At 45.2% G+C, this 18215-nt stretch overlaps 1 protein-coding gene across 2 annotated transcripts in view; it reads right to left on the bottom strand.

Annotated features, from left to right (window-relative positions):
* Positions 1-8368, bottom strand: part of PDCD2 (programmed cell death 2) — a 242329-nt gene extending 233961 nt beyond the window's left edge. The window contains exon 1 of one of the 2 annotated variants that reach the window (XM_069234984.1): positions 8048-8368. In XM_069234984.1, coding sequence (XP_069091085.1) covers positions 8048-8336 — 289 coding nt within the window. In that variant the 5' untranslated portion in view covers positions 8337-8368. The remainder of the gene's footprint in view (positions 1-8047) is intronic. The other variant, XM_069234983.1, reaches the window with a different exon arrangement.
* Between the last annotated feature and the right edge of the window lie 9847 nt (positions 8369-18215).

An 18215-nucleotide genomic window follows, 5' to 3' on the forward strand; every position in this document is an offset into this window, starting at 1 on the left:
ATCTGGAACGACTAAGCCAAGGTTATTTGCATGGATCCAGATTGGCGCTAAAGAATGTGGCACCTGGAACTTCTGGCCATGAGGATCTACCCCTCCAATTAGGCTTCCAATTCAGTAGGATCTTCTGTGGCAGCAGCAGGTCAGGGTTTTCTACACCTCCATGCAAAGGGATTAAGCGGTAGTAGTCGACCTCAGCCACCCTAAGTTGAGAAGGTCATCCTTGCTGCCAGGCACTCTTCTGTGAAGTTAATTTATTCTGGGCACTCAGAAAAATTTGTGGCCTGTTGTGGAGGTCACAAGACCGGCTCTTTGCAAGCCAAACTGGCAGATGTTTTATTTTTAGTGTTGTCTGTGAACCACTCAGGTCTTGCAGTAGACACTTTTAAAGGCCACTTGTCCGCCCATTCAACTATGTAGCATTTGCTGGTACAAGTGTCCTTATTTGAATCACCTGTTTTAATACGTTTTCTAAAAGTTTAACACATTCCACCCCAAACACTTTGGGATGCTACAATGGGATCTTAAATTTGGTCTTGACTTGCTCATGTGTGCGTCCTTTGAGCCAATGCATTAGCTGCTCTTTGCATTTTGTCACTTCAAAGACAGTCTTCCTCTGCGATCACCTAAGCTCAATCGCATGAGTGAACTTCAGACGCTATTGGTGCGACCGCCCAATGCCAGCTTGAAAGAGGAGCAGAGACTCCATCAGTTGGACCCCAAAAAGACCTTAAGCTTTTACACTCATCATACCAAGGAATACTGTGTGGACAATCAGCTGTTTGCGGGGATCTCTAGGACAAAGAAAGGGAAGGCTGTGCAGAAGTGGACTCGGGCAAGATGGATAGTCTTCTGCATTAAGATCTGGCCAAAAAGCAGCCTCCGGAAGGACAGAGTTCAATCCAAAAGGACTAAGCCTGCTACCACTGTGCTGGCATGCAGAGTGCTTGCCCTTGACATCTGCCAAACCTCAGGTCCTGCTGGACTTCTTGGTCTGAGTCCACTACATATAGCATCCACTTTGGGGTTACATTGATTTGGTATTTATTCCTAGGCATGGAACCTGCGGTTATAAGTATCCATCAGAAGAACAAGTTACTTACCTTTCATAATGCTCTTTCTGGCGGATATTCTATCTCACTGCAGATTCTTCACAGCTCTCCATCCTCCCCAATTTGTGAAGTGGCCTCTTTTTTAGCATCTAAAAATATCCTAACTTACACATCTTCACCCTGGTACTTCCAATTGTTCATGCTCCACTTCCAAGGCCGCGTAAAGACGCCAGCAAGAAACTGACACCAGCACTCAGGGGAGGCACTTCTGTACAGCTCCGCTCCATCATTTCCGGGGCGGTATGGCATCAAAGTGGGAGCCATTCTGAGTCACTGTTCTGCTTTCCTTCTTATCTCGTAATCAGAGCTTACAGAACATATCAAGAATGCACTTCTGAGTTCAAAGAACACCTTTATTGTTGTTAATTCCTCCCCACCCACAAGTTCTTGAGGGACGAATTAATAGATTTCAAGCACAAAAGTAGTCACAGCATTAAAACAAAATATATCTCAGTTGCAATGTACACAGTAGGTTATATATATATATATATATATATATATATATATATATATATATATATATGATATTGAATGCAAAGCAAAACAAATACTTCACCGTGTGAGAAACTGTTTACAGCTTCCTCTTTCTGGGATCTGCAAGTTGATGACTCCGGTCAACTGCGAGAAAGAGATTATCTACCCACACGAGAGACTGGCAACTGGCACCAAGTTCCAGTCCGAAGTCAGGCAGAAAAGAATCTAATTCTCTGAAGCCCCGAGCCATCCGTTACAAAAGCGTGCCCCCTCCTCTCAGACTCGGGAAAACTACGCAAGCCTTTGGAGACTGGCCACATCTCCTAGACTCCTCCTCTTCCCAAGCCCGAGCAGAAAGGAGAACACCAAATGTACCCTCTCTTATCAGGTCTAGTCTGGTGTGAAGAAAACAGCTTGGTTCATCTTGTGGAAAAACACAGCTTGGATTCTCAACTGCAATGTCTAACTCCACGTTAAAGGCAATAGGCAGCTAACCTAAATATTAAATATAATGTCTAGTGTCATGTCAAAGCCAATAGGCAGCTGAGCTGAATACAAAATGTAATATATAATATCATGTCAAAGCCAATAGGCAGCTGAGCTGAATACAAAATGCAATGTCTAATATCATGTCAAAGCCAATAGGCAGCTGAGCTGAATACAAAATGTAAGGTCTAATATCATGTCAAAGCCAATAGGCGGCTAGGCTGAACAAAACATATAATGTGCTACTGGTGAACATTAAGCAACTAATATGCGCAGTGGTGAAACACAAAGTCATTGGTCAAACAAAACTAATAGCATCACAGTCACACTGCTAATAAAACGTTTCCAGACCAAATATATCACCTAGGAGTACTACAAGGTCAACAATCAGTGGTTAGCGTATCCACCAGAAAAAGTGTCACCAAAGGTAACTTGTTTGATTGCAACAGAGGAAAGGGGGACATGAAGATTTTAACGGGAAATTTAGGGTTAAGATATCTTAAAGCCAGACCATAATGTGCTTTCTCTAACAATAACAGTTTAAGCTTCTACTTGAAGTTCTCTAGCCGGGCAGTAATGCAATGGCTGGAAGGTGAGAGGTCCTCATTCTAATTACACTACCAGATAAAGTCTGGAACAGACCACCATTCTAGAATCTGGGGCTTCTGCCATGATACCCTTAGATCTAAATATAGGATCTATGAACGGGTCCCTTGAGTGGAAGCCCAAAGTCTGGCCCAAGTTGCCCTTTGGAGCTCAGTCAAACCTTGGTGATGAGGTGCAGCTAGAGATGGATTCGATTTAGGGGATGGGTTCGCTAATGTGATCCAGGAATCCACCAACCATACCCAATTAGTGAGCTGCACACTGATAATTGTAAATAGTGTTAAGTGCAGCCCAAAAAGCTAAAAGAAGATACTTGGTTTGCCAACTGTTCACAACTTGACCTATGTCATGGTGTAGGAGGCTGGCCTGGCTTATTGTGGGTACCTTGTGGTACTTACACCCTGTGCCAGGTCCAGTTATCCCTTATTAGTAGAATAGAGGTGTTTCTAGCAGCTTAGGCTGATAGAAGGTATCTATAGCAAAGCAGCCTAGGCTGAACTAGGAGACATGCAAAGCTCCTACTATACCACTTATTTCATATAGCACAATATCATAAGAAAACACAACACAAAGAGTTACTAAAAATAAAGGTACTTTATTTTTATGACAATATGCCAAAAGTATCTCAGTGAGTACCCTCAGTTAGAAAGTAAGTAATATACACAAGTTATATTTACACAAACCCAAAACGGGTAAGTAATAGCAAGAAACGTAATGCAAACAGTGTAGAATTACACTAGGATGCAATAGGTGAACATAGGTCTAGGGGCAACACAAACCATATACGCCAAAAGTGGAATGCGAATCACGAATGGACCCCAGACCTGTGGGAGCTTGTAGAGGGTCGCTGGGACTGTAAGAAAACAGTCAGGGTGTCCAAGATACCCCACCCCTAGACCCTGAAAAGTAGGAGTAAAGTACCCCTACTACCCCAGAAAGACACAATAGTTGTGATAGGGGGATTCTGCAAGAACCACAAACACCAGCAAAGCACTGAAGACGGATTCCTGGACCTGAGGACCTGCAAGGCAAGGGGACCAAGTCCAAGAGTTGCGATAGTGTCCGGGGGGGCAGGAGCCCAGGAAACCCCGGATGAAGGTGCAAGAAGGCTGCCTCTGAGGGGGAAGAAGCCAAGGATTCTGCAACAACGAAAAGGGCTAGGAACTTCTCCTTTGGATGGAAGATGTCCCACGGCGTGCTGGATGTTGCAGAAGTGTTTCCACGAAGAAATACTGCAAACAAGCCTTGCTACCTGCAAGGGTCAAGGTAGAGGTTTTTGGGTGCTGCTGGGGACCAGGAAGGACCAGGAGGTCACCCCTTGGAGGAGGAAACAGAGGGGGCGCTCAACAACTCAGAGAGCCCCCACAGAAGCAGGCAGCACCCGTAGAAGTACTGGAGCAGGCACTTAGAAGATTTGTGAGCCGCAGTCCACGCAGAGTCACAAAGGAGGGTCCCTCGACGTCAGAGTCCAACTCAGAGGGTTGAGCACTGCAGGACGGAGTGCTGAGGACCCAGGCTAAGGTTGTGCACAGAAGCCGGAGCAGCTGCAAATCACGCAGTACACAGGTTTGCAGTCTAGCATGAGGAGGCAAGGACTTACCTCCACCAAACTTGGACTGAAGGATCACTGGACTGTGGGGGTCACTTGGATATAGCTCCTGTGTTCCAGGGACCACGCTCGTCGAGATGAGAGGGGACCGAGAGGACTGGTGATGCAGAAGTTTGGTGCCTGCATTAGCAGGGGGAAGACTCCGTCAACCCACAGGAGATTTCTTCATGATTTCCAGTGCAGGGTGAAGGCAGACAGCCCTCAGAGAATGCACCACCAGGAAGCAGTTGAGAAAGCCGGCAGGATTAGGCGCTACAATGTTGCTGGTAGTCGTCTTGCTACATTGTTGCAGTTTTGCAGGCGTCCTGGAGCAGTCAGCGGTCGATCCTTGGCAGAAGTCGAAAAGGGAAGTGCAGAGGAACTCTGGTGAGCTCTTGCATTCGTTATCTGAAGAATACCCCAGAGGAGAGACCCTAAATAGCCAGAAAAGGAGGTTTGGCTACCAAGAAAGGAGGATTGGCTACCAAGAGAGGTAAGAGCCTATCAGAGGGGGTCTCTGAGGTCACCTGCTGGCGCTGGCCACTCAGAGCGGTCCAGGGTGCCCCCAACACATCTGATTCCAAGATGGCAGGGGTCTGGGACACACTGGAGGAGCTCTGGGCACCTCCCCTGGGAGGTACTGGTCCGGGGAGTAGTCACTCCCCTTTCCTTTGTCCAGTTTCGCACCAGAGCAAGGCTGGGGGATCTCTGAACCGGTGTAGACTGGCTTATGCACAGATGGGCACCATCTGTGCCCATCAAAGCATTTCCAGAGGCTGGGGGAGGTTATTCCTCCCAGCCAATCACACCTATTTCCAAAGGGAGAGGGTGTAACACCCTCTCTCAGAGGAAATCCTTTGTTCTTCCTTCCTGGGCTGGGGCTGCCCAGACTCCAGGAGGGCAGAATCCTGTTTGAGGGGTTGGCAGCAGCTGCTGCAGTGGAAACCCCAGAAAGGCAGTTTGGCAGTACACAGGTTCTGTGCTAGAGACCCGGGGGATCATGGAATTGTCCCCCCCAATACCAGAATGGTATTGGGGGGACAATTCCATGATCTCAGACTTGTTACATGGCCATGTTCGGAGTTACCATTGTGACACTATACATAGGTAGTGACCTATGTATAGTGCACGTGTGTAATGGTATCCCCGCACTCACAAAGTCCGGGAAATTTGCCCCGAATGATGTGGGGGCACCTTGGCTAGTGCCAGGGTGCCCACACACTAAGTAACTTGACACCCAACCTTCACCAAGTGAGGGTTAGACATATAGGTGACTTATAAGTTACTTATGTGCAGTGAAAAATGGCTGTAAAATAACGTGGACGTTTTTTCACTCAGGCTGCAGTGGCAGGCCTGTGTAAGAATTGCCTGAGCTCCCTATGGGTGGCAAAAGAAATGTTGCAGCCAATAGGGATCTCCTGGAACCCCAATACCCTGGGTACCTAAGTACCCTATACAAGGGAATTATATGGGTGTATCAGTGTGCCAATGAAAATTGGTCAAATTAGTCACTAGCGTGCAGTGACAATTTTTTAAAGCAGAGAGAGCATAAACACTGAGGTTGTGGTTAGCAGAGCATCAATGATACAGTTAAGCACCACACAGTGAACACATATAGGCCACAAACTTATGAGCACTGGGGTCCTGGCTAGCAGGATCCCAGTGACACATAACCAACACACTGACAACATAGGGTTTTCACTATGAGCATTGGGCCCTGGCTAGCAGGATCCCAGTGAGACAGTGAAAACACCCTGACATACTCACAAACAGGCCAAAAGTGGAGGTAACAAGACTAGAAAGAGGCTACTTTCCTACACATGGTATTCAGTTTTCTATTTGCATTCTAGTGCTAGACATTTTCCGATTATAAACGCAAGGTTATGGCTATCAGAATACTGAAGAAATATCAGGCCTTTGTGAGCTACTCATTGCTGACATGAGACAGTAAAGTTTCTATTTTACATGTGGGCAGTCCACCTCTAAAAGAGCAACTGAAGGAAAAGGAGACGAATAAGGAAAAGGAGACCTTTCCTTGAAAGCTTAGCTATCTTATGCAATGCATAAATTAAATAGTGCTGACTTCTATTGCAAGGCAGTATCATTCATATACAGCTTTTTAAACTTATCTGAGACGGCTTGAGTGCTTGGCAACTGATATGCTTAGTTTTATTAGAACTAGATTCTAAATGTACAACACGAGTTGCTAAATAGCATACCAGAAGTACGTGAGCCTAACTGTCAGAAACGTAGGCCCTCATTAGGAGTGTGGCGGTCTCAAGACTGTCACACTCACGATAGTGGTCGGAACGTCGCAGACAGGGCGGTCCAACCGCCCTATTATGACGGTGGTAGATGGGCCACGGCCCGACTGCCAGCACCACCAGGTTGCCGTCTGTCGACGGCCCAACTTTCACAATCCACCAGGGCAGATTACAAGGCCTCTCTCCGCCAGCCTTTGCATGGCGGTCTCACCGCCATGCAATGGCTGGCGGAAGGGGGCGGAAGGGCTCCCATGGACATTCACTGCCCGAAAATGCTCGACGGGTGCTGTTGCACCGACACACCACATCATTGCCGCCGGCTCGATTACAAGCCGGCGTCAATGTTGTGGGGAGTTTTCCACTGGGCTAGTGGGTGGAAACGCTGTTTTTGCCCGCTGGCCCAGCGGAAAACTCCTAATAGGGTGGCCAGCATACCGCCAGCACTGGCGGTATGCTGGCTGCAGCGGCTTCACAGTGTTGAAAAAAACGGCTGAAGCCGTAATGAGGGCCTAAGTGTTTTCCTATCCTCTAAATGAGGTGGTAAAACCATGAGTAGGGATAGAGGACTTGTAAAAGATGCAAATTTTCAGAGTATTTCCTCTATTTGTTCAAATCCATGTGCCGCATGGAGACATTTGGCAACCCTATTTAAAACATATCAGTGTTTCAAGATTCCATTGTAGGGTCTCTTCCATATAGCCCTGTTAAGAGTCACACATCGAAAATTAGAATAAAGCATTATGGGAATTTCTATGCATTACCACTAGGAGTGGGCGATAAATTCCACTGCGCCAGCAGAGCTTGAAGAATTCTGACTATTCCGCATTATGCTTGTGTAATGCAGAGTTCCTGCCAAATTGCAGCAACTGCTGCGTGGCAGTTTTTTCTTGTGTGCAGCTCATCAACTGTAAGTGAAAATTGGTGTCCTCTACCATGATTTTCAGACACCAGGGGGGCCACCCAGCCAGATTTTCTCACTATGACCAATCGCAACCTTTGGCACTGAGAAAACTTCCACTTGAGTAAAACTGGAGCAGCAGCGCCCTCTAGAGCGTCGTGTGTGCCATTCTCAAAGGTTTTTCAGCATGGAAGGAGCTCCTGGTGCTAAAAATCAGCGAAAGAATCGTAACATGCCGATTTCCACCGTTTATGGAACTCTTCTGCATCTTAGTTTTCATGTAACTCCACAGAGTGATACTCAGCGAGCTCTACCCACCCTTACCACAAACACCCCAAATGCCAACGGAAATCATCAAGTTAAACAACAGCTCGTTTCTGTTTTTTGGGCCCTTCTACTGCCGAAAATTGCAGAGCCTCAAGAAGAAATAACCTATTTTCCCAGCTACTGTTGAGTGTAGTTACGGCCGTGCGAATGGCCAGTCCCCGAGCGGCTGCCTACGATCCGCCATGGATCCCGGACAGCTGGCGTGCCTCCCCCGGTAGGAGGAACCTTCCCGTACTAACGTTTAACGACCATGCCCAGCCTCTGAAGAATGTACGTCCTTCCCCTGACTCCTCACCATGGAAGGGCGGCGACTTCCCCGGTAGGTGGCATACTGGATCGCGACAGCAGAATACGAAGAGGCTTCGGTGGAAGCCGCGCGGTTCCTGGCTGGGTGCGTACAACTGCAGCAGGAAACAACAGGGACGTCCACAGCTTCCACAAGCCAATGCCTCAGAGCCCGGCAGCCCTACCTCGCCCAGCCACGCAGGTCTCCCGCCAACCTTGCTGGGGAACTGCGGACTGAGAAGCCGCCAGGCTTCCTCTACCGGCTCTGCAAACCCCAGCTCCACCGAAGGGTTAGCCATGCTTACTGACAGCACGCATGCGCAATAAAGTTATGTCTGAGCCCTGACCAGGTCCTTCGCACGGTGAGCGAACGGGTATCACCGCCTGCTAGTAGGGTGTCCGCAGGTTTTGCAAGATGTTCTTCCTCAGCTATAATGACGGGTAAACGAATAACCAACGGAGAAGAGGGGGTAAAAATTGTCCTACGTCAATATTCGGATTGAAATTATCCTACATTTCTTGTGTAGCGCGGGCTTTTTTGCCCATAACAACAGGGTATGGCGTGGGCGCCGAACGTAACTAGATCCCGATTCTTAGTTCCATAGTAGGAAACTGTGGCTGTTATGCTATATTCTCCCCTGCACGAGTACAATAGTGCCTTAATAACTCTTCAGGCAGGAATTTCAGGGCCTGTATTTAAGAGAGCGACTTGGGGCCACGCCCACGGCAAGATTGCTTTCGCACCAAGGGCCAGCTCACAAGCAAAAGCGTTTAACCCCTTCGCTGCCAGGCCTTTTTTTGGCTATTTGGGACAGTTCGCGCTTAGGCCCTCATAACTTTTTCTCCACATAAGCTAGCCAGGCCAAATTTGCTCCTTTTTTTCTGACATCCTAGGGATTCTAGAGGTACCCAGACTTTGTGGGTTCCCCTGAAGGAGGCCAAGAAATTAGCCAAAATACAGAGACAAGTTTTTTTTTTTTTAAACTAAATGGGAAAAAGTGGCTGCAGAAGAAGGCTTGTGTTTTTCCCCCTGAAAATGACATCAACAAAGGGTTTGCGGTGCTAAAATAACCAGCTTCCCAGCTTTCAGGAACTGACAGACTTGAATCAGAAAACCCAATTTTTCAACTCAAATTTGGCATTTTACTGGGACATACCCCATTTTAAAGATTTTTTGTGCTTTCAGCCTCCTTCCAGTCAGTGACAGAAATGGGCGTGAAACCAATGCTGGATCCCAGAAGCCTAAACATTTCTGAAAAGTAGACAAAATTCTGAATTCAGCAAGGGGTAATTTGTGTAGATCCTACAATGGTTTCCTACAGAAAATAACAACTGAAAAAGAAAAATATTGAAATTGAGGTGAAAAAAACATCAATTTTTCTCTAAGTTTTACTCTGTAACTTTTTCCTGCAATGTCAGATTTTTGAAAGCAATATACCGTTACGTCTGCTGGACTCTTCTGGTTGCAGGGATATATAGGGCTTGTAGGTTCATCAAGAACCCTAGGTACCCAGAGCCAATAAATGAGCTGCACCCTGCAGTGCATTTTCATTCTATACCAGGTATACAGCAATTCATTTGCTGAAATATAAAGAGTGAAAAATAGCTATCAAGAAAACCTTTGTATTTCCAAAATGGGCACAAGATAAGGTGTTGAGGAGCAGTGGTTATTTGCACATCTCTGAATTCCAGGGTGACCATACTAGCATGTGAATTACAGGGCATTTCTCAAATAGATGTCTTTTTTCACACTCTCTTATATTTGGAAGAAAAAAATGTAGAGAAAGACAAGGGGCAAGAACACTTGTTTCGTTATTCTATGTTCCCCCAAGTCTCCCGATAAAAATGATACCTCACTTGTGTGGGTAGGCCTCGCGCCCGCGACAGGAAATGCCCCAAAACACAACGTGGACACATCAAATTTTTTGACAGAAAACAGATGTTTTTTGCAAAGTGCGTACCTGTAGATTTTGGCCTCTAGCTCAGCCGGCACCTAGGGAAACCTACCAAACCTGTGCATTTTTGAAAACTAGAGACCTAGGGGAATCCAAGATGGGGTGACTTGTGGGGCTCTGACCAGGTTCTGTTACCCAGAATCCTTTGCAAACCTCAAAATCTGGCTAAAAAAACATGTTTTCCTCACATTTCGGTGACAGAAAGTTCTGGAATCTGAGAAGAGCCACAAATTTCCTTCCACCCAGCGTTCCCCCAAGTCTCCCGATAAAAATGATACCTCACTTGTGTGGGTAGGCCTAGCGCCCGTGACAGGAAATGCCCCAAAACACAATGTGGACACATCAAATTTTTTGAAAGAAAACAGATGTTTTTTGCAAAGTGCCTACCTGTAGATTTTTGCCTCTAGCTCAGCCGGCACCTAGGGAAACCTACCAAACCTGTGCATATTTTAAAACTAGAGACCTAGGGGAATCCAAGATGGGGTGGCTTGTGGGGCTCTGACCAGGTCCTGTTACACAGAATCCTTTGCAAACCTCAAAATTAGGCTAAAAAACATGTTTTCCTCACATTTCGGTGACAGTTCTGGAATCTGAGAGAAGCTACAAATTTCCTTCCACCCAGCGATCCCCCAAGTCTCCCGATAAAAATGATACCTCACTTGTGTGGGTAGGCCTAGCGCCCGTGACAGGAAATGCCCCAAAACACAACGTGGACACATCACATTTTTTTAAAGAAAACAGGTGTTTTTTGCAAAGTGCCTACCTGTAGATTTTTGCCTCTAGCACAGCCGGCACATAGGGAAACCTACCAAACCTGTGCATATTTTAAAACTAGAGACCTAGGGGAATCCAAGATGGGGTGACTTGTGGGGCTCTGACCAGGTTCTGTTACACAGAATCCTTTGCAAACCTCAAAATCTGGCTAAAAAAACAAATTTTCCTTACATTTCGTTGACAGACAGTTCTGGAATCTGAGAGAAGCCACAAATTTCCTTCCACCCAGCGATCCCCCAAGTCTCCTGATAAAAATGATACCTCACTTGTGTGGGTAGGCCTAGCCCCCGTGACAGGAAATGCCCCAAAACACAACATGGACACATCACATTTTTTGACAGAAAACAATGGTGTTTTTTGCAAAGTGCCTACCTGTAGATTTTGGCCTCTAGCTCAGCCGGCACCTAGGGAAACCTACCAAACCTGTGCATTTTTTAAAACTAGAGACCTAGGGGAATCCAAGATGGGGTGACTTGTGGGGCTCTGACCAGTTTCTGTTACACAGAATCCTTTGCAAACCTCAAAATTAGGCTAAAAAAACACATTTTCCTTACATTTCAGTGACAGAAAATTCTGGAATCTGAGAGGAGCCACAAATTTCCTTCCACTCAGCGTTCCCCCAAATCCCCTGATAAAAATTATACCTCACTTGTGTGGGTAGGCCTAGCGTCCCCGACAGGAAATGCCCCAAAACACAAAGTGGACACATCACAATTTTTGACAGAAAACAGAGGTGTTTTTTGCAAAGTGCCTACCTGTAGATTTTGGCCTCTAGCTCAGCCGGCACCTAGGGAAACCTACCAAACCTGTGCATTTTTTAAAACTAGAGACCTAGGGGAATGGGGTGGCTTACGGGCTCTGACCACGTTCTGTTACCCAGAATCCTTTGCAAACCTCAAAATTTGGCTAAAAAAACACGTTTTCCTCACATTTCGGTGACAGAAAGTTCTGGAATCTGAGAGAAGCCACAAATTTTCTTCCACCCAGCGTTTACCCCAAGTCTCCTGATGAAAATGATACCTCACTTGTGTGGGTAGGGGTAGCGCCCGCAACAGGAAATGTCCCAAAACACAACGTGGACACATCACAATTTTTGACAGAAAACAGAGGTGTTTTTTGCAAAGTGCCTACCTGTAGAGTTTGGCCTCTAGCTCAGCCAGCACCTAGGGAAACCTACCAAACCTGTGCATTTTTTTAAACTAGAGACCTAGGGGAATGGGGTGACTTGTGGGGCTCTGACCAGGTTCTGTTACCCTGAATCCTTTGCAAACCTCAACATTTGGCTAAAAAAACACGCTTTCCTCACATTTCGGTGACAGAAAGTTCTTCAATCTGAGAGGAGCCACAAATTTTCTTCCACCCAGCGTTTCCCCCAAGTCTCCTGCTAAAAATGATACCTCACTTGTGTGGGTAGGCCTAGCGCCCGCAACAGGAAATGTCCCAAAACACAACGTGGACACATCACAATTTTTGACAGAAAACAGAGGTGTTTTTTGCAAAGTGCCTACCTGTAGAGTTTGGCCTCTAGCTCAGCCGGCACCTAGGGAAACCTACCAAACCTGTGCATTTTTTAAAACTAGAGACCTAGGGGAATGGGGTGACTTGTGGGGCTCTGACCAGGTTCTGTTACCCTGAATCCTTTGCAAACCTCAACATTTGGCTAAAAAAACACGCTTTCCTCACATTTCGGTGACAGAAAGTTCTTGAATCTGAGAGGAGCCACAAATTTTCTTCCACCCAGCGTTTCCCCCAAGTCTCCTGCTAAAAATGATACCTCACTTGTGTGGGTAGGCCTAGCGCCCGCAACAGGAAATGTCCCAAAACACAACGTGGACACATCACAATTTTTGACAGAAAGCAGAGGTGTTTTTTGCAAAGTGCCTACCTGTAGAGTTTGGCCTCTAGCTCAGCCGGCACCTAGGGAAACCTACCAAACCTGTGCACTTTTGAAAACTAGAGACCTAGGGGAATCCAAGATAGGGTGACTTGTGGGGCTCTGACCAGGTTCTGTTACCCAGAATCCTTTGCAAACCTCAAAATTTGCCTAAAAAAACACATTTTCCACTCATTTCGGTGACTGAAAGTTCTGGAATCTGAGAGGAGCTTTGCATTTCTCTTTCGATCGGGCTGGAAGCTGAGCTTCCAGCGCGATGGGAGGAGGCCCTCTGATGTCACAAGGGGGGGGTCGGGGTGTAAGGGGAAGGGCTTCCCCTTCCATCCCTGCCTTGGGGGGATGGGTGGGGAGCACATGGGGGGAGCGCTAGCGCTCCCCCAGTTCCCGGGTGCAGGACGAGGGAATCCCCCTCGAGTTCCACACTGGGAACTTAGGGCCAGATGTATCAAAAGGTTTTTCCCATTCTGGGTCTATGGGAAAACGCTTTAGTACATATGACCCTTAGAACCGTTGTTGCGCACTATTCTATTGAGCCCTCAATTACCTTATAACTAATACATCCCTTTCTCCCTCCTTTCTTCACAATAAATGAAAATAACACAATACAAAATGACAATACAATAAGAATAAAATGAGTTAACAGTATCCTATATGATACATGCATTGCCGACCAGTTCTAGGTTATATTCGTGTACCATACTTCTCTATATTTACAAAACATAATAAAACTAGTACATGCCATAGTCTATAAGTTTTGCAGGACTTGATTTCGTCCTAAACAAAACTCTTCTGTTAACACATTCTTCCTTGGAGCATTTATCTGTATTTACTCCAATTTTTATATCCACACAGTCTTTAAATCTAGTACTTTTGGAAAAAAACAACTTGTTCCAAGTTCTTCCATTTTCTAACACCACAACATGGTCTTTAACTTCTTTTACACAGGCAGGAGAAGAACATCAAGATGACCCCAGTCGGATGAATCCTGGTCTCTTGACCCTCACCCAGTTTCCTTTCTGAACATCTAAACTCCTGTGTTGATTGCTATTGGTACTATATTTCTCTTGTAAAGTGGACCTCACATCCACAATGCTTGCCATTTCTGTTCTGTCCCCCCCCTTTCTAGCCATCCATCCCTTGTTAAGTGATGTAGGAAGAATAGGAACACATCATATACATCACGTACATACAAACATAAGTTCCCAAATCCCAATACAAACACTTTAGGCTAGGGATAGTTGTAAACTAATGTAAGTAATGAAAGGCTTAATACAGGACATGCTAAAAAAAAAGACAGAGGGGCCAGGGTCACGAATGACGGAAGCACCGCCAACAGGCTGGCGGTGCTTCACATGCCATTCCGACCGCGGTGCTAAAGCCGCGGTCGCCCCGCCGGGGCCGGTGGTTTTCCGCCGTTTTTGCCCCGGCTGGGAGAATCCCCCAGGGCAGCGCTGCAAGCAGCGCTGCCCTGGGGATTCTGACCCCCGTACCGCCAGCCTGTTTCTGGCAGTTTTCACCGCCAGGAAGAGGCTGGCGGTAAGGGGTGTCCTGGGGGCCCCTGCACTGCCCATACCACTGGCATGGGCAGTGCAGGGGCCCCCCAACAGGGCTCCATGAAGCTTTTCACTGTCTGCCTAGCAGACAGTGAAAAGCGCGACGGGTGCAACTGCACCCGTCGCACCGCCGCAACACCGCCGGCTCCATTCGGAGCCGGCTCCTGTGTTGCGGCCCTCATTCCCGCTGGGCCGGCGGGCGCTAACTTGGTTAGCGCCCGCCGGCCCAGCGGGAATGTTGGAATGGGGGCAGCGCTATTTTGGACGCATGGCGGCCAAATGGCGGCTACCGCCGCCCGCCAGGGTTGGAATCACCCCCAGAGTGTGGGTTCAATAGAAAAGGCAGGTTAGGACAAACAAACACTTATTATTTAGGAAACTTATACACATGCTGCATTGTTAAGTTAGCTGTGCTGAAACACACAAGAGGCCCAAGCCACATTAGAATGAGAGTTTTTCTTTAAAGCTGCACCAACTGTTGCTTTCAAAATCTTCACTTAGCATGAACAGGGTGGAACAAAAGGGTGTATCCTGCCTTAGCACAAGGGTCCTAGAAACCAAAAGTCATTCATATCTTGGGAGGGGAACTGTGTAAGGGTCAGATAAGCATTTGCACAAGGCAGGGCTACCATGAGCATCATGTAACATATAATCACTTGTTGTGCAGAAAAGATAGAGATGCAGAATGACGTCAATGTTACTTACCCAGCCATGAGGTGACCAATAATCGTGCATGTGCTCTTGTCAAGAGGTACCTCTCCCCTATTATCTTATCTGTACTGTTTGTTCTAGCTTACGTCAATGCTGAACTTGTCATCATAGTTTTTTGTGGTTTTTACAGTATAAATACCACTGTTTGTAAACTAGAACTTTGAACTTCAGTCATGGCCTCTATGTTGATACTGCCTGTTGTTCCCAGCTGAAAATCGATTAAACCTATATTACTTTGTCAAATTGATATGTCTTATTTTATTAACAGATTTCCCTCTAACATAAGTTTTGAACCTGCAACTCTTCCTGTCACCAATGTGAAAGGGGATATCTCTGTACTTATATCGGGGAGTACTTATTGCCCATAACAAATTCTCAATTGCTTCTTTGAAATGCAATCCATTGACAAGAGCAAGCTGTAGATTGTTATACCATGGTTTAAACTCTCTGCTAGGCTATTGCTACGGGGATGATATAGTGAGGTTAAGATGTGTTTTATCCCTCAACTAGCTCAGAAACCTTCCATTTCTCTTGACACTAGTTGGGTACCATTGTCAGTTACCATCTCTTCAGGAAAACCTTCCCATTAAAAACAGTTCCTTGCAAAACTTTATGACAGAATCAGAATTTACATTCTCTATAAAATGTACTTCAGGCCATTTGGTCATATAGTTTACCATGACTAAGGCATATTTCAGTGTACTTCCAATTAGGCCAAAAGGTCCAGGTACATCAAATGCCACCTTACACCATGGCTCATTTTTAATCACAATGGGATTCACTGGAGAGGGGTATGTCACCTGCGATTTATCACAGAGTATGCACAAGCAACAATCACAAACGTAGTGTTCAACTTCCATGTACACTCCAGTCCACCAAACGTCTTTTCTCACTCTTCGCGTTATAGCTCGAATTCCAAGATGCCATTTATGAGCCAAGTTTAGAACTTTTTTATGCAAGTTTCCCGGAACAATCAATGGTCCACTTCAACACATGATGTCCCCTACAATGGACAATTCCTCCTCCACTTTTCTGTAGGGAATTAATGCCACAGGGGTATGTTTCACAGTAGGCCTTCCTTTCACCACCAAATTCTTGCTTCGTGCAACTCTGCGTCCTCGATACTGCTTCAATCCACTCTTGCTCTGATAATTCCCTTCTTCATAATGTCATTTATCAAATTCACAGCACACACCATTTCTAGATCATCTATCTCGTTTTTCCTCACTCTCTTACTAGGGCAACGTAGAAAGACAATCAGCTACTCTACTCTTTGCACCTAGTACATACTCCAATTTGTGATGAAATTCTTGTAATCTGTATTGCCATTTGGCGATTCGAGGGGTAGCTCTGCCCCCATCCTTTGTGGTGAAAAGGTACACCAGAGGTTTGTGGTCCGTTTTCAGAATATATTCTTTTCCCCACAAGTAAGTGTTGTACACTCCACCACATGGCCAATGCTTCCTTTTCTATAGTAGAATATGTGGATTCAGCTCCCCTCAAAGTTCTCGATGCAGATGCACTGGTTTCCTCCTGTTTGTCACTCCTTTGCTACATAAGCACTGCTCCATGTCCAATATTACTAGCATCAGTGCAAGTGACACATACATCATTTACATCAAAAGCTTTAAGGGGATATGCCTCTCCATGTTTTTTTGATTGATTCAAAACTCTCATTACATTAATTGTTTCACCCAGATTTTACATTTTTCTTCAAAAGATCGCGTAAACATGCTGTTTTATCAGAAAGTTTATGAACAACTTTTGAATAGTATTTCACTAGACCGAGGAATAACAGGAGTTAATCTTTACCTTTAGGCACTGGTGCACTTTGAATGGTGTCTAAAATTTTCATTTAGGCTCAACTCTTTTTTTCTGATACACGATGTCCTAAATAATACACACCTTTTTGTAGGAATTTGCATTTGTCTTTCTTCAAGGTCAAACCACTTGCTTCTATGACCTCTAAAACACGTTTTATTCTTTCATTGTGTACCTCTTCAGTTTTCCCAAATATTAAAATGTCATCTTGGAAATAAATTACCCTTTTTTCCTATCAAATAGTTTATTCATTAATCGTTGGAATATTGCAGGTGCCTGGCCAAAGGGCATGCGGATGTACCTATATGACCGCTCAAGAGTGACAAATGAGCATAAAGTCTAGAATCTTGGCTCAACTATATTTGATGGTAGAGTGAGGATACATCTTGGAAATTGAAGAATTTTACACCACCTAAAGTTAGAAGCATTTAGTTTATTTTGGGCAGTAGTTGACAATCTATCCAAATGTTGGCATTTAAACCTCTCAACTCTACGCAAAGTCTCAAAGACTTATCTGCCTTCCATACTAGTACTTTGAGGGACAAATATTCCGACCCCTCAGTTGGCTCAATTATACCCAATGAACACAATTTACCCAATTCTTTTATTAATTCCATGCGCAATCCCAATGACACTTTGCATACTTTATGGCCCACTTCTTTAGAACCTTGTTTTAATATTATCCAATGTTCGAACCCCTTACCCTTGCCCAATTTTTCACTGAAAACTTCAGGATACTTTTTGATCCAATCGTTGGCTTGCATATGATTGACCTGGCATGTACTTTGGAAACTATGTGATAAAATCCTTTAATATTTTGTTTTGATATTACCATGTCAGGACGATTGGAATCTAAAATGATCCCTAATTCTCCTTGCTCATCCCAACCTAACAAATTAACTCCATCTTTCACAATATATACCGGTCCCACTGCACATTTTCCATCAAATTGTAACTTAGCTTCAAATTTATTCATCACATCCACTCTTTTCCCACCGTATGCAAACATTTTTATACGAGATTCATGCAAATCAATATTGCCCACATATCCTAAATCCTTTGTATTCATTAAAGTGATAAGAGAACCAGAGTTTGCTAAAACTTAACATCTCAGTTGTTTACGGATATTACACAAGATGGAGGTTTCCTTATATGGGATCCCCTCTTTGATGATATTTCAATGGTCCACCCCAACCTTGACTTTCTGACAATAGTATTAGATTGAGATTTTCTTCTTTATCAGATTCAATATATTCTTCTTCAAATCTCTTGACTGTTTGCAACGTAGTATGTTTTTTACTCAAACTTGCTCTACACACATGTGAAAAGTGCCCCTTCTTGCCACACTTGAAACACATTTGGTTTACTGCTGCATGAAATTTGACATTGCCAGTATGTGATCATCTGCCACAACAAAAACACAATGTATGATTTTATCCACTCTTATTTTTGGATGGTAAGACATCAGAA

Source organism: Pleurodeles waltl, chromosome 5 (genome assembly GCF_031143425.1).
Source record: "Pleurodeles waltl isolate 20211129_DDA chromosome 5, aPleWal1.hap1.20221129, whole genome shotgun sequence".
Classification (NCBI taxonomy): Eukaryota; Metazoa; Chordata; class Amphibia; order Caudata; family Salamandridae; genus Pleurodeles; species Pleurodeles waltl.